The 12,360-nt window shown below is 52.6% G+C and overlaps 1 protein-coding gene across 4 annotated transcripts in view; it reads right to left on the reverse strand.

Moving 5' to 3' along the window:
* Ppfia4 (PTPRF interacting protein alpha 4) overlaps positions 1-12,360 on the reverse strand; it is a 47,542-nt gene that overhangs the window by 7,689 nt on the left and 27,493 nt on the right. For all 4 annotated transcript variants that reach the window (XR_008217907.1, XR_008217908.1, XR_008217909.1 and 1 more), the window contains exons 17-24: positions 12,092-12,225; positions 11,648-11,811; positions 8,906-8,999; positions 8,355-8,436; positions 7,802-8,002; positions 7,337-7,399; positions 6,767-6,793; positions 4,984-5,159 (exon numbers count right to left, since the gene is read on the reverse strand). Coding sequence is in view for 1 of the 4 variants with exons in the window: in XM_052737002.1 (XP_052592962.1) it covers positions 4,984-5,159; positions 6,767-6,793; positions 7,337-7,399; positions 7,802-8,002; positions 8,355-8,436; positions 8,906-8,999; positions 11,648-11,811; positions 12,092-12,225 (941 nt within the window). In the remaining 3 variants the exon portion in view is untranslated. The remainder of the gene's footprint in view (positions 1-4,983; positions 5,160-6,766; positions 6,794-7,336; positions 7,400-7,801; positions 8,003-8,354; positions 8,437-8,905; positions 9,000-11,647; positions 11,812-12,091; positions 12,226-12,360) is intronic.

Genomic DNA, 12,360 nt, shown 5'->3' on the forward strand with positions numbered 1-12,360 from the left:
CACAGGCTGGCACCCAGACGGAATAAAAGGAGAGAAGGAGACGGCCTAAGAGCCGAGACATTCTCTCTGCCTCCCCCTTCTCAACTGGCTCAAACCAGGAGCAAAAATAAACCCTTTCTCTCCTAGGTTGTGTAAGGCATTCTGTTACAGCAAGAAGAAACTAACAAAGGGCCTGACTGGTGACAGGGCTTGGATGAAACCAGCAGGTCCCTTCACTGCAGGCGTTGGAATGACAAAGACTAACTACCACTCACAAGCCAGAGGAAAAGGAACTCGAAGACTCTCCTTCACATTGCCATTTCACTCGGTCCTTGCACCGCCTACAAGGTGCCAAAGGTGTCCCCTTACCTGTGCACCTTGCTGTGCTGCAGCCACACTGACAGACACCCTGTCACACAACAGGCTTCTGAGGCCTGGGTGCCTCAGGGCCTTTGCGCTGGCTGCTATGGCGACCCAGAACATGGCACCCCCCAGTTTTCTAAATAGTTCACTCTTTCTTCACCTTTAAGTCTTTGTTCAAATGTCTCCTGCTAAGTCCAACTCAGTAGTCACCTAAAGCAGACTCACACTACACCATCACCATCACCATCACCATCACCATCACCATCACCATCACCATCACCATCACCACCACCATCACCATCACCATCACCACCCCACACTCCCACACTAATTTGGTCTAATTTTTTCCCTCGCTCATTAACTGTCTTGTCTCGCCAAGTCAGAATGTACATTTCATGAGGGCAGGGGACTGTTTGACTTACTGGTCATAAATCTCTAAGACACCATAGGCGCTCTGTAAGTGCTCACTGACAAAATGAAACCATTTACTTAACTTACTAACTACACCAAACAAGCAGCAGGTCATAATAAGCAGTGAATGAACAGTAAGTTGGGCAGAGAACCTTGGGTTAGAAGGGACTCCCACAGCCGTTCATCTGAGCTCCTCCGAATCTAGGACTCACCCGACAGCCCTTCCACAGTGGTGGTTGAGCAACACCTCCAGAGGTTGGCAGCTGGTTCCCACTGGGACACAGGTAAGGGTCCTGGCTAGGCTGGACTGTACTTTGTCTTTTTCCCTTTCTGGGTGTTCCCTTCCACAGAGCAACAGAACAGAAGCCCCACCCCAACCCCAGTCACTTTGAGATGAAATTATCCGACTGCTCCCAACGCTCTCCTGCCTGGAACACTCATGGCTCAGAGACACCTTCCTAGGCAGCCTGGGTTTAGTGCTTGGGCTGCTGTCTTAAACTCTGGGTGATACTGAAGAGGCAGGGGCACACACAACCCCTGACGGGAAATGACCCTGGAGTTAAGTTTCATTGAAATCTTTTACACAGTTCCTGTGACTTTCAAAGCTGTTGGTCAACACAGCAAAACCATTCATAAAGCCCTTAACGTTAGGTCAAGACAGGTTTGAATGCCAACTCTGCCACATCCTCCCTGAGGGCACCGGGTAGATGGGTCCTACCTCTCTTTTCGGGTTGTGGTGAGGATTAAAAATGATCATGAATGGAAGGGCTCAGCACATCTCAGGGACTCAGAAACAGGACCACTATTAGGAAGGTAGGTGTGGTTAATGTATGTGTCGGGTGGGGGTCGGCCCAAACAGCAGAACCCCACTCAACAGACTACCCCAGTCTGAGGAGAAGCGCTGGGTGAGATGTCAAAGGATGAGGGCGCCAGCTCCACCCGGCCAAGCGAGTAGGCAGGATTTCCACCGCTGTTCAGAGTAAGACGTAAGTAACCCTTTCTTGTCGTAAAAGTAACGACTTACATGAATGTCTCCAAAAGTGACTTGGTGTTACAAGCCTGTAACCCAAGCTCTTCAGGAGGCTGAGGCAAGAGGACCCAAGTTCAAGGGTTATTACAGAATGAGTTCAAGACCAGACAACTTAGTGAGACCCTGTTTCAAAATACAAAAAAAAAAAAAAAAAAAAAATGCCAAGGAGGCCAGGCACAGAGGCACGTGCCTATAATCCCTACACTTGGAAGTGGAGGCAGGAGGATCAGAAACTCAAGGTCAGCCTTGGCTACACAGAAAGTTTAAGGCCATCCTGGGTTACATGAGTCCCTGTTTCAAAATGAAGTGGAGGGGGGGGCCTGAGGGTAAAGCTCAGCATCAGCATGCCTGACTGCCTGTAGAGAACCTATGCTCAATCCCGAGGGTTGCGACTGAGGGATAATATCCAGACCCGAGAACATGCTTTGGAGGCCCGGCATGAGGGCTTGGGCCTGTAATCCCAGTATTTGGAGGATGAGACAGGAGTGCTGAGTCTGAGGCCAGCGTGAGCGGCAGCATGAGTCCTTGTCCCCAAACTCCAATAGGCAAAGAAGAGAACATGCTATTGGAATGTTGCGTGGAATAATCCGGAGTGAATGGCAGAGGTGAAGTGTGTGGGGATACCTCAGAAACCTGAAGCCCTGGAGCTGCAGAGCTGCCCCATAGCCCCGTGGCAGGCAGGCTTTCTCCCTGCTCCTCACAGGGGGGCTTCAGGAGGGCTCCCGCTGTCCTGGTAGGACTGGAACACCTTCTCCAGCGGTCCGGGCACAGGAGAGACAGGCAGAGGAGCAGCACATCTCCCCACCTATCAATCATACAGGAGGAGACAGGTGCAGCTGGGCCTGAAAGCCTCCCAGGCAAAGACAAAAGACTCCTTTTCAAGCGAGGGGTGAAGGGCAGGGAAGCCATAGCTTAGCTTCCCTGCGGCCCTCACAAGTTGCTGTGGGGTCACAAAGGCTAAGGGGCCCAGGACTGAACTTGAGTCCTCAGATTTAGCTCCACCTGTGCTCAGCCGTCATCCCTAAGCTACTGCTCCTTCCTATGTCTCCGTCCCCTCATCCACGAGGCCGTTAACCAGATTCTGCCCAGATTTAAATCTCTATAGTGTATCAACTGGAAGACGTCCACAAAGTCCTGAAGGAACCAGAAAAGCCACAGATACCCAGTGCCACCTGCCATCTTACCATCTGCTTGAGACAAAGCCCTGGCTTGAGTAGCAAGCGGGGCTATGTGAAGCTGGGTAAGAACATCTATTGCAGTCAACTCTTCGAGCTATCACCACATACCAGTGTGCTGACTGGGACCAGGCAGAGACACTGGCTGTTGCCCATGAGTTACTGGGAAGCAGGCTAGAGGGGCTGCTGTGCCCAGGCTACAGTGTGTCCACAGAGCTTCCCGTCTTTCAAAAGACATCTAGAAGCCGGGCGGGTGGTGGTGGCGCACGCCTTTAATCCCAGCACTCGGGAGGCAGAGGCAGGCAGATCCCTGTGAGTTCGAGGCCAGCCTGGTCTCCAAAGCGAGTTCCAGGAAAGGCACAAAGCTACAAAGAGAAACCCTGTCTCAAAAAACCAAAAAAAAAAAAAATCAAAAGACATCTAGATAGAAATTACTGTTAAAACATTAGCAGCTGGACTGGAGAGATGGCTCAGTAGTTAGGAGCACTGACTGCTCTTCCAGAGGACTTTGGTTCAGTTCCCAGCACCCACATGGTGTCTCACGATGGTCTGTGACTCCAGTTCCTCAGGATCTGATATCCTCTTCTGACCTCCACAGGCAATAGGTACACATGGGTTCACAGATATACATGCAGGTAAAACATCCATACACATAAAATAATAAAATAATAAAAATTAAAACAAAAACAAAATACTGGCAACCAAATTCATGATTTGAAAAAAAAAAAAAAAAAACAACCATGTGGGCCAAATAAAATGTATCTCCAGGCCATTCTGTTCACAGGCTGCCAGCTTGGGACCTTGACCATGACAAGTTTTGACAGATCTTTTCAGTCACAAGAAGACAAGGATTAGGTGACATAAAGGGACACAGGTCCAAAGCTAAGGGACTTCCATTGGTGATGTAATAGTGCAGCGAGCCCATTGCCCCTGTGACGGTCCCTTGTGTGCTTGAACCCTCGGTCTCCAGACGGGAGTGCCGTTTGGAAACATCACGGAACTCTTAGGAGGAAAAGCCTCGGGAGGTGAAATAAGTCGTAGGGGTGGCCTTTGAAGTTTCACAGTCTGGCCTCACTAACTGTTCTTTCTCTGCTTCCTGGTGCAAGTGTGATATGGTCAGCCAGCTTCCTGCTCCTGTACCATGCCTCCCCTGCCTTCTGCCCCGTCTTTCCCACCAGAATGGTCCGGGACTATAAGCCGAAATCATTCCTTTCTCCAGTAAGTTGTTTTGTCGATGTATTTTTATCAGAGCAGCAGAAAAAAAAACTAATACAGATGCTTAGTACCGATTATCAGTGTGAGGGTATCTATAATTGTCTAAAAAATGAGCCTCGGGTCCCTGTGAGGAATTATCCAGATTAGATTATCCTCTAGTCTGTCTTGGAGGGATTTTCTTGATCGGGTTAACTGAGGTAGGAAGGTCCTCCCTAAAAGTGGGCAGCACCGTTCCCCGGGCTGGGGTCCTAGACTGTATATAAAGGAGAAGCCAGCTGAGCACCAGCGTTTACCTCCCCCTTCTCCCTGACTATGAAAGCAAAGCGGCCAGCAGCCTCATGTTCCGGCCGTCTTCACTTCTCTGCCAAGACAGACTGTACCCTGGAACTGAGAACCAAAAAAAGTCCCTCCTTCCCTAAGTCGCTTTTGACAGGGTATTTTATCACAGTGACACACTCAGAAGAAATACAGTACCTAAATTCAGTGCCAGATTCACTGTAAGCCTCCTTAGTTAACACAGAGAACTCAGCAAGCCCAAAGACAAGCAAGGATACTCAGAGAGAAAGGAAACTCTCAAAGATGATGCTAATGAAAAGTGACTTGTGCCCTAAGGGTTAAAAGTGACAGGACCAAATTCACAAACCGCAGAATGAGACAAGAACATAGGAGCATTTCATAACAGGCAAACCTATTACTACCCAGAACGGGCCCTGGAAAGAGACAAGGAGCCCCTCCATTTCCAAAGACAGAGCCCCAGGGCTTGGGGAGATGCCACACCAAGGAGGCGGCCCTGGCTCCAGCCCGGCTCACCGATGGAAGCTGTCCACCATCTTGAGGTGGACCCGCAGGTCCTTCTTGGTGAGGTGGTCCAGCATGCGCGCATCCACCAGGCACTCCATGAAGTAACTGCGGTACTGAGGGAGCCCCAGGCTGGGCAGCCATTCATTTCCAATCCATTCGTGGTTCATGTCTCCATAGGCCAGGGTCTGGGGACATGAGAAGGTAGAGGACATGGGGAGGGGGCGGTGCCAGTAGGTTACAGGTGGCACATCTGTCTGGGAGAAATACCAATCCACCCTCCATCCATGAGAGGGCAAGCTGTTCAATAATACTTCAGCTTCTTTGCACTGAGGAACTGGTAGTGGTGGGAAGCGATAGAGTATTTCAGGATCTCACAATGACCCAGTTCTGCTCAGGTACCAACTGTCCACACCAGCGAACAAGAGCAACTGCCCACGGAGTAGAAAAACAGGCCTTCCTGTCACCCCTGCATGTGTAGTGGTGCGTGGATAACCTGCCTCCCCTATCTCAGGTAGTCTCCAGCCTGCTGAGCCAGAGGAGAGGCCAGGTTACAGTGGACCTGTGAAAGATGGCAGCTTGGCTTGGTGAACGGCCAGCCTCACAGTCCAGGGAATGAGACACAAAGCAATGGGCAGTAGCCTGTGACTGAACAGCTGGCTTGTTTCCCTAAGGCCTGGCCATCCCTCCAGGCACCCTCCAGGCCCTTTGCCCATGTCCCCACTCACACGGTCGCCTGTCTCACACGATGCCCACTCTATGCGGTGGGCACTGTCTCTGGATGAGAGCCAACGGGCTCCTTGATCACTGGGCTTCAGAAAGGTTCAGTCTTGAGAGCAGCCCTCTACCACCTCCCCCTTAACTGCCGGATGTTTCCAGACTGAAAAGTTCTATTTTTAAAGGAAATGTTACAGGCTGGTAAATGTAAAACTGTATGCCACACATGTTCACTACCAAGCATACAAAGGAGGTTATCCTCCGCGGTCAGCATTGGAGTCCAGACCTAGCACAGCCTCTGCCCTTTCTTTCCCCTGGGCCCTGTTCCCCACCGCCCTTCCCACACGAAACTGCTGTACTCTATTTTCTACATCCTTCTGCTCTAAGAAAAGAGGCTTTACAATCACCAGTGTATACGTTTGCTGAACAACACACTAGCTTTGTGTGTGTGCTGATTGATCAGATTCTACGAAGCCATCAGGATTAGCACTTTTCACTTAACATTACACTCCTGATTCCTCTGGTGTTGCATCATGGGAATGTGCTGTCACTGGTGTGGCCGGAGACTGCGAGCATGGCCGCCCTGCCTCATTCTCCACCGTGGTAGCAACTACCCCACACTGTCCCTGTGTTTGTCAACACTGTCCTTTCCTTCTGTTCATTAATGTTATCCTTTCACTCCTTTAGATAGTTTAGAAAGGCCAATCTTGTAGATGCTCAATAAATACGTGCTCATGAGGGAAATGAGTGAAAGATTCATTCCCCAGGGTGTCCTTTGGAAGGATAAGGAAATTGTATGAATCTAAGTCTCATCGTTTACAAGAAGAGTCAAACTGTGGAGGGTCTGGCAGGCTGGAGGCCCAGCCCCCCCAGGACTTCTCACTTGCCATCCTTCGAAAGCAGAAGAGGAATGGAATAGGAGTTTAGGGGGAAAGAAGGAACTTGGTCCAGGCCTCCAGGTGTGACATGCACACACTGGACTCGGCCAGCTGTGCCATTCAGAGAGCCCAGTGAAGGACACTGTTCTGACCTTCTGAGAGTAGTTCTGAGGAGGGAGGGAGGGAGGGAGGGGTCTTACCTGGGCCCAGCTGCCCTCCTCACTGTCCTAGCAGGAACCAGTGCCGCATGTCAGGGAAGACACGAAAGTCAAGAAACCTGGAGCCGCCACCCAGGCTCCCAAAAGAGGGGAAAAGACACCCTGGTAGCTCATGGGGAACCAGGATAAGCTTGTTGGGACAGTTGAGGAAGCCGGTACATACATGCATGTTCGCGGTGAGGGTAACAAATTTGTGTGGCAAAAACACACTTCCATGGTTCCCAGGCTTGCCTGGGGGTGAGCAAGATGCCGGACATTTCCATCCTTCCCTCCTACTCCAAGCACCAAGCCAAGAACAGGGAGCTTGTGACTCAGACCCATAACAGGGTGGAACCAGCCCAAAGCTGTTAAGGGTCTTCTGACCCCTGGGACAGAGCCTCCAATGTACACAACAATGATTCCCAATCTCATCTTGCGCTCCCGCAATCCTCCCCGCTGAGAACAGACCCGGGCAGCATCAGGAATGCAGGTTTCCTCCAGCCCCTCTGGCTTCCCATACTCTTCACTTAACTTCATGGTGTTGCTAGTGCTTGGGCCAAGGGGCAGACTCACTGTTTTGGTAGATGTTGCCAGAGTTTCCATCTCTTCATGGGTCACCCAGACATTCCCTGAAGACTGCAGGCAGAGAGGAAAGCACCCTGGTCCTGGATGTGCCCCACGCCTACCCCAAGATCCCCAGCAGGAGTCCCCAAGTACAACTCTCCCTTCTCCTGACTCCTCCCATGGGCCCAGCCCATAGCTCCCCAGTTCTAAGCAGTCCATCCTAGAAGCTATCCAGAGATCTGCAGTTATCGTCAGGTAGGCATGGAGAAATGGAGCCTATGGAGGCAGGGAACCAGACCCGCTGGGATCCTCCTACAATCGACATTGTACTCTCCCGAACACCAGAGCAGGACTTCTGTGGATATGGGAAATTAAGTCAGAGCTCAATGTTCCCTCTTCCTGCAGGTCAACGGGAGACTGTATAAACAGTATGTCAGGACCTTTGTAGATCCGAGGGTGAAGGAGGCTACTCACAGTCCTGGAGGTAGGTGGGGCTGAGGGGCTAGTCAGTGACACCATCTCCTGGATGGCCAAGCGGAGCTTGAGCCGGTGCAGGGCGTTGCTGATGCCGATTTCCCGCTGGATCTCCGTGTCCGACAGGGCGGACATGATGGCGCCGCTCTTGACATTGGCCCGGCAGGCCGCCACGTACCAGGCAGGCATCCCTACCCAGAGCTGCAGACATGGAGCATAGGAGAGCGGCTCAGCCTCACTTGGGTGGCTACTCCTAGGGCAGGCTGATGGAAGAGCCAGTCTGCCTGCGAAAGACTGACGCCTCTGGGATCTGCTGCCTTACTCCTGGTATGGCACATACATATTTATCTGGGAAAGTTATAGGGGCATCATGCCTGCTGCTTAGGAGTCCTCATCCCACCAAACAAAGAGGAACGCAAACCCTAAGAGCAGACACAAGAGACTTAAGTTCAGAGAGGACTAGCCTGACTCGGGGAGGGATGGGGAGACCGACAAACCTACCCCACGTGGTCTTCCCTCCAGATCCCAGAGCATCTCCCCTGCCCAGCCTCACCTCCAGCCAGGAGACCACCGTGGGGCCATCCCATTGAGCAAAGGGCATTCCTTTTCGGCGAGCATCTTCAAGCAGCTGGTGTCTTGGGGGAGGAACAATAGGCTCACTAGTCTTTTTTTTTTCTCTCTCTCAACCAGGCTGACTCCTGGGGACCACTCCAGGCTGGGCCAAGAGCTGGCATTCGTACTTCCCCAGCTCCCCACCCTTGAATTCTTCTGCTCTATGCCTGAAGCAATATGAAACTTCGAAGTGGGGCAGGAACACCCTCCATGCCCACAGTGCTCTCACACCTCACACACACTGACTTAGCCATCTCCATGTGCCCTGCAAGAGAACCATGGATCCCAGATTACTCTCCAACAGCCCTCTCGCTTCCTGGTCCTTAGGACCATCATGAGACCCTGCTCTCAACTCAGGACTACGCGGACGCGCCCGCGTGGCCCAAGCCTCGCTGGGCTCTGTCTCTCTGAGCTCAGTCTATGACAGAACACGGGAAGGGAAGCAGCCGGCGGCCTGGGCCACCCTAGTAGCGCCTGCTCTGAGGCTCTTACTTCTTTTTCAGCCGCCGGTCCTTCTCTGCCTGGGTCCCCAGCTTGGCAGGTACCATTGGTTCCTGCAGACTGAGCTCCGAGTCTGCCAGCAGAACTGGAAAGGAAGACACGGGCGTGTCAGCAGCCATTTTGCTTCTGCCCTGGCCTGGACCAAGAAAACAGAGAAGCAGCAGCAGATGCCTCCAAGCATAGAGCACCCCAACCAAATCTGAAGGGTCCCTGCGTATTCCGGGGGCTGTCTCCCAAAGTCCCTGCCTTCCAGGCAGCCCCAGAGTGACACCAGTCGGTTAACCTGGGGATCCTCAGCCCTAGGAGTGTTTTCCAGAGAGACGGACCCGAGTTGTCCCACTCCAGAATCCTAGACAGAGGCCCTGACTTCTCTAAGCCAGGGTGCAAAGCACACCCCAAGTAAATATGAATAGACATGGGCAAGAATTCAGAAACAACTCTCCTGACTTGACAAAGAAACTCTTGGGCAAAATCAAAACCTGTCTATACTCATTGCACACCCCTCTTTCTCGCCCTCCCTCCTTCTCTGCCCCCCCCCCGTCCCTGTCTCTGTGTGTATCTGTCTGTCTGTCTCTCTCTGTGTCCGCCACCACATGCATTTCACATGCATTTCACCACAGTCTCACTCCATGTGTACTCACTGCACACACACACACACACACACACACACACACACACACACACACACCCTCTCTGAGTGTGCTCTTGCACACCAGCCTCTTTCTCCAGGTGCATTCACTCGCACAGACTACAAAGTCTGTGTGCTCATCACTCTCTCCTGTTGACGATCTCCCTGGAGAATCCCTGAGAAAGGGCACTGTCCCTGAAGTCACCGCAGGCCTGGTCACTGGTTCACATGGCAGCAGAAACGGAGAACGCAGAAGCTGCTCTGTGACCCTGACAAGCTTGGGTGTCAGTGTTGTGTGAGGAGCAAGAAATCACACAACTTCTCCCAACACGCCTCTGCCACCAAGCAGACCTTCCTGAGGCTGGCTCTGCACACCCTGCCTGCCCGCTTTGCCCTACTCCCGGGCTGAGACGCTCTCATCTCGAGCAGAGACAGCCACCCTCCAGCCCTCCTCTTCACTCAGATAGCTGTGTTCTGATTCACGCCTTCCCTGGGATGTGGAGTCGGGGAAGGTCTAACTATGCAGTTGGGTCCAAAGGTTCCTCCTTCGGATCCAGTTCCTCCCTGAGTGATTCACAATGTTCCCACTGCTCTGAGGGACCTCTAACTTTCTTCTTAGACTCAGGCACTGGTCTGGGCTAGCCATCCATTCCTCTAACCCATCTCTTCCTCCTCTACCAGAGCAGACAGTGCACACACAGCCCTCTTCCCCATGTCTTTCCCTTCCTCAAGCTGCACCCTCTCCCAAGAGTCCCTTCTTGTCTTAGCTACATTCTGTGAGGCCGCAAGCCTCAGCTCAAGAGCTGCCCAAGGAAGGAAGCCTGTCCCCATCCCCAGGCCCTCCACAGCTACTGCTGCATCCTGAAGTACCCGGGCCATCTCCACTATCATGGTGTTTGGAATAATCTCCTGGTTTTCCCTTTCTATTGGCTGCCAGGCCCCATGAAGAGCTGTGGCGCCATCCACTTGTACTGTGCTGAACTGGGGTCCCTCAGTGTGTGAACAAATGATGGGGAAATGACAGAAGAAGAGGAGGGGGAGGAAGGGAAGAGAGGAGAGAAGAAGTGGAGCAAGGGGAGGAGAAAGCAGACGTCTAATTGTGTGCCTCCCACATGCCACACACCACCACAGCTTGTGCCGCCACACCACGACGACAGAAGACTCACTCCTGCCCAACCACCTTTTCAAGAGAAAGGCTACTAGGCCAGAGAGTCTGTAAGCCCAGCATTCAGGATGCAGAGGCAGGAGGATTGCCATGAGTTTAAAGCCACCCTGGGCTACAGAGCAAGTACCAGGCCAGTCAAGGCTACATAGCAAGAAAGACTCTAACACGCGCGCGCGCGTGCACACACACACACACACACACACACACACACACACACACACTCATATAAACAAACCACAACAACAACAACAGAAAACACATTAAGATATAATTAGAACCCAGCCTGGTAGCTCAGGCCTGTAATCCCAGCTATTGAGAAGCCGAGGCAGAAGGATCATAAGTTCAAGGCTAGTATGGACTACAGAGTGAATTTCAAGGCCAGCTTGGACAACATAGTGAAACCCAGTCTTAAAATAAACAAAGGGCTAGGGCTAGAGCCCAGTGGTGGAGCACTTGTCTGAGGTAGCACTTGCCCTGAATTCAATCCCTTGTAATGAAACAAACAAAGCAAGTCTCATACTGAGTCCTGTGAAAACCAGATGTACTTAGAAGGAAGATCTGGTGGAGATCCCACTCTTAAGAGCTAGGACAGCTGCCCTGCAGGTCCTACAATGCACAACAGAAAAGCTCTAAAGTGGAAGCAGCGTCTGCAGGGAGCCAACTTTGACTCTATACGACTCCCCACTGTGACACGCCAGGTCGGTGGCCACCAGCCACTGCCTGGCACTCTTAGGCACAGGCGCTCACCACCTCATGAGGTAACCTGGTCCAGCACGACACAGCTCTAAGAAAACCTCCGTCTCTCCAGTCAAAAGCTGTTGGCAATCGGTTCACACCCACAGGCCTGAGAGACGGGCAAACAAGGCTGGACAGAGGCAGACCCTCCAGCTGCTGATGCCCCAGTGCCCACCCAGCCCTCTGCTGTGAAGGGGGCAGAGACCATGGCCTGTAGCATCCCGACTCAGCTGGATCAGCCTGCCCTTCTCCTTCTTCCCAAACAGGCGGCCAATGGATGACTTGATACCCTTGCGCTTGGCACCCTTGTGAAGGGAGTCCTGGCTGCTGTTGCTGCTGCTGGGGTTGCTGTCCTGACCCTCCAAGGCACTACAGGATGACAGGCAGGAGGGAGTGAATAAGAAGAAATATACTTCAATTACAGCAAGAGAGACCGGAAGTGAGAGTTCAGGAAGGGGGGTTCAGTGTCAGCGCTGGGGTGGGGGTAAGGGGGTGTGGCCAACGCAGGTGACCAAGGGAGATGTGGGAACATCCATGCCTGATGGTGTCCCGCAGAGGAATGAGGCAGTCAAGCACCCTTGACAGGTGAGATGCAGCCCCCTCAGAGGCCTTGGGACAGAGGCCGGAAGTGCAGCCTGACCCCGCTTACCTCTTGCCTTCTTCTTGACTCAGGGCTGGGTGGCCAAGCTTCTCTAGCCGCAGCGTCCTGGGTGAGGAAGGAGGAGAAGTCTCACATTTTATGGTGGCTTTATCCTCTCGGTTCTCTTCCCGAGACACTGGCGACTGAACAGACAGTGGAGTTGTCAGGGGGTAGAGGGAGAGAGCTGGGGCCTGCCTACCCAGCCCAGACAAGGCAGGGGATCAGAGAACCGGAGAGCGGAGAGCGCAGAGCGCAGCAGAGAGGCCACTCAGACCCCA

Source organism: Peromyscus californicus, unplaced genomic scaffold (assembly GCF_007827085.1).
Source record: "Peromyscus californicus insignis strain IS unplaced genomic scaffold, ASM782708v3 Scaffold_14__1_contigs__length_90479793_seg_2, whole genome shotgun sequence".
NCBI lineage: Eukaryota > Metazoa > Chordata > Mammalia > Rodentia > Cricetidae > Peromyscus > Peromyscus californicus.